We start from the raw sequence: 3,052 nt of genomic DNA on the forward strand, positions 1-3,052 counted from the left end.
ATATATATATATATATATAATATCCCCATGTGGCATTCCAAACACATTTACTTGGCCAGGGAAATTTCCTCTGAAATCTTAAGACAGTGGGATAAAATAATCCACTTTCATTATAAAGATAAGAAGAAGGAAAAAAAGATTGTTCCCACATGCACTTTGATTTGTAACTCTACAATTAAGTCCAAATTTGCCTTATATATTCTTAACAGTAGGTTCTGTGGTGAAAAAAAAATCATTAATTAACATAAAGTCTAAGTCATCCCTCTCCAACCTTTTTCAAAAGACAGCACTATTTATCATCTCAACAAAAGTAATACATTTTCCACTTGAGTGTCTGTTGATTCCCTTTGCATTCAGAACCTGATAATCATTTGATACAGGCATTCACCCTTACCCATTTATCATTCCTCGGCACTGACCTCATGTCTTGTCATGAAAAAGTTTGGGCAGTTGAAACCCAGATGGCTTGGCTTTCACATAGACAGAGAAGAATCCCTCCTTCAGCTCCATGCAGGTTCCAGAGCTGGTTGACCAGCAGTCCTCCAGCACCCTGGGCCTCTACCTTTCACCACTCTCTTGTGTTTTGAGTAAGGTTTCATGGTGTGGTAGTTATTAATTAAAGTTTGTCAAAGTGAACAAATAAAACACTTTTAAGCAAAATTGTTGCTCTTTGCTGGTCCATATTTCATTTCAACATTTCTGATTCCTATAACTTAATGTCCCAACATGGTTATTTATCAGACTAGTTATCCATTTAATTAGTAAGTTAAATCAATTAAAACTTAATGGTTCTTTTTTAAATCTATTAACCACTGCCATTGTTAATGAAGCAGATGGCAGCCAAGCAACATTATCTATTAAAAGAATTGTCCTTTCTGACAAATTCTTCAAAATCAGAAACGAAGACTCCTTGAAAGCATACAGTTTAACAGGCAAAGAAAGTCAAGATTCCACCTCATCTTCATTTTTGTCCTTTTTTGGCTGTCACTTATTTTCCATGTGTCCCTTACCTGTGACCTCTTTATCTAAATGTTGCCATTTTTCTGCTGAGCTTAAGTGATAGAACCCAAGCAGAAAGTTTGCCAGCCACTGCCACTCCCTAGCAAAGGCATGGCTGTCACTGAGGTAACGCACAAAAAAGTCCATCTTCATTTTACTTCTGCATCTGTGATGACAAAGATTAGAATTTCCAGACTGTTGAAAGGCTGGAAAAGCTCACAAAAGTCAGAAATTAAACCCACCCACAGTCCTAAGTTATTGTTGCACACTTACAGTGACACAGCTCTTCAAGAACTGAAGGCAATTTCTCCAATTTGTTTTGACATTGAACGGATTTCAATGTAGGAGAGGGTGTGAATGAGCTGGTCCTACCTGGTCTGGGCACTTACCAAGCAAATGCACATTATGCAAGGATTGTCGGTGATAAATGGAATCTGCAGAACTTCACCTTCATTTTCACATTTTGCAACAGAACCTGAAGAGAAGGGGGGAAGCTTATTCAAACTTAGCAGTGTTATTACAAAAATTGACATTTTTACCCTAATCTTTTTTAAACAAACACTATAATTAATTTCAGAGCGTCTTAATGAGTTATAGATGAAGAAGTTTAACAAGAAATTGTTCACTTTAAGAAATTCTTCCAAGTCATTTTATTCATACAGGTTGCAGAAGGAATCTTTTTTTCCCTTATTATTCTTACATGGCTTAAGCACAATTCCAGCATCTTTCCTTTATAAAAGTATTTCAAATAAACATACACACATCCTAGCTGTCAAATAAGTCAAATCTGCCATTAGGGTAGATCTTCAACTTGAACAAAATTCAGAACTATGCCAATGCGCAGGCCTCTGTAGGGATCTGCCTCATTTTGTCTTGTGTTGAAATCACTTTTTGAAACACAAGGCTCTTCCCTTAGAAATGGACTCAACATTTTCTTTTCTGCACCAGGTGTCAGTAAAGCATGTCCTGTAGAACAGCAGCTGAAGGCTTCACCTGCCCGAAAACATATCATTACTATACCTTTTTAAAATATGATCGTTTCTTTAAATTCAAGGTCTGGAAAACCGGTTCTTTAAAAGGCACTAGGCGCTCAGAAGCGGTACTGGAACCCTAAAATGCGCATAAAAGGGTGCAAAATCGCCCCTCAGTTGTAATGGGAGATTAAAGGAAGAGCTGAGAAAAGTGCTTAAAATAAATAAAGCTCCAGGTTCAGTGTGGAATAATTTCTATATTACTGCATTTAAGTTAACTGCTACTCAGCCCTCAACCTCTCAACATACTCACTGCCTGCCCACTCCCCTACCTTCAGGCTTCGCCGCATCCCCAGCAGGCCAGCGAGCAGAGGGCGCCAAGGTGCGCTCTCCTCGTCCTCCCACCCCCAGGCGAGCCAGCGCCTCCTCTCCCAGGTACCCAAGCCGCGGAGTCCCCCAGGGCCGGTCCCTCCGGTGCCCTCCCCTACCTGTCAAGAAGGAGGAAGCGAAAGACATGGGGACCCCCGAGCAATTGAGCAGCAGCAAGACGCAGCAGGTAATCCCGGGCGAGCGCCGGCAGGGACGCTCAGCCAGAGCCCTGACGCCGGAGAACCAGAGCATCGTCACCTGGAGGGAATCCCGGGCGACTGCAGGTCCCGCGCCGCCGCCTCTGCTCTGCCGCCTCGGCTCTCAGTCAAAGAGGGCTCTCAGCCGGCGTATCGGGAGACAGTCGGCTAAAGAGGGAGGCGGGCGCCCGGGAGGGGCGGGGGGGCCTACCAGGAAGGGCTGGAGGGGGAGGAGAGGGTGGGGGGCGCCCCGGGAGGAGGGGTCCTGCGGCCCGGCTCCTTCAATGCGGATTTTTTTATTTTAAATTTTTTTTTTTTTAGAGTTGCTCGCGGCGCCTCCTCCGGCCTCTCCACGCCCAGAGGGCCTGGAGGTGGGGAAATCGGAACTGCGGGAGCCCGAGCAGGAGGAGCCGTGGCGCTGCCCACTTCACGCTGCTGCTCCGCCGCTGTCTCGGCCGCAGCCACTGCCCGGGGCGCTGCCGCGGCAGCCGCGTCCTCCGCGCCGGCACTCCCCAC

At 45.2% G+C, this 3,052-nt stretch overlaps 1 protein-coding gene across 2 annotated transcripts in view; it reads right to left on the minus strand.

Annotated features, from left to right (window-relative positions):
* Positions 1 to 2,731, minus strand: part of BMPER (BMP binding endothelial regulator) — a 372,831-nt gene extending 370,100 nt beyond the window's left edge. Inside the window, exons 1-2 of one of the 2 annotated variants that reach the window (XM_006887599.1) lie at positions 2,459 to 2,731; positions 1,389 to 1,474 (exon numbers count right to left, since the gene is read on the minus strand). In XM_006887599.1, coding sequence (XP_006887661.1) covers positions 1,389 to 1,474; positions 2,459 to 2,591 — 219 coding nt within the window. In that variant the 5' untranslated portion in view covers positions 2,592 to 2,731. The remainder of the gene's footprint in view (positions 1 to 1,388; positions 1,475 to 2,458) is intronic. The other variant, XM_006887600.1, reaches the window with a different exon arrangement.
* Positions 2,732 to 3,052: the final 321 nt, after the last annotated feature.

The sequence above is a fragment of the Elephantulus edwardii genome, unplaced genomic scaffold, assembly GCF_000299155.1.
Source record: "Elephantulus edwardii isolate Elephantulus edwardi_28Jun2011 unplaced genomic scaffold, EleEdw1.0 scaffold00059, whole genome shotgun sequence".
In the NCBI taxonomy this organism is placed as follows: Eukaryota; Metazoa; Chordata; class Mammalia; order Macroscelidea; family Macroscelididae; genus Elephantulus; species Elephantulus edwardii.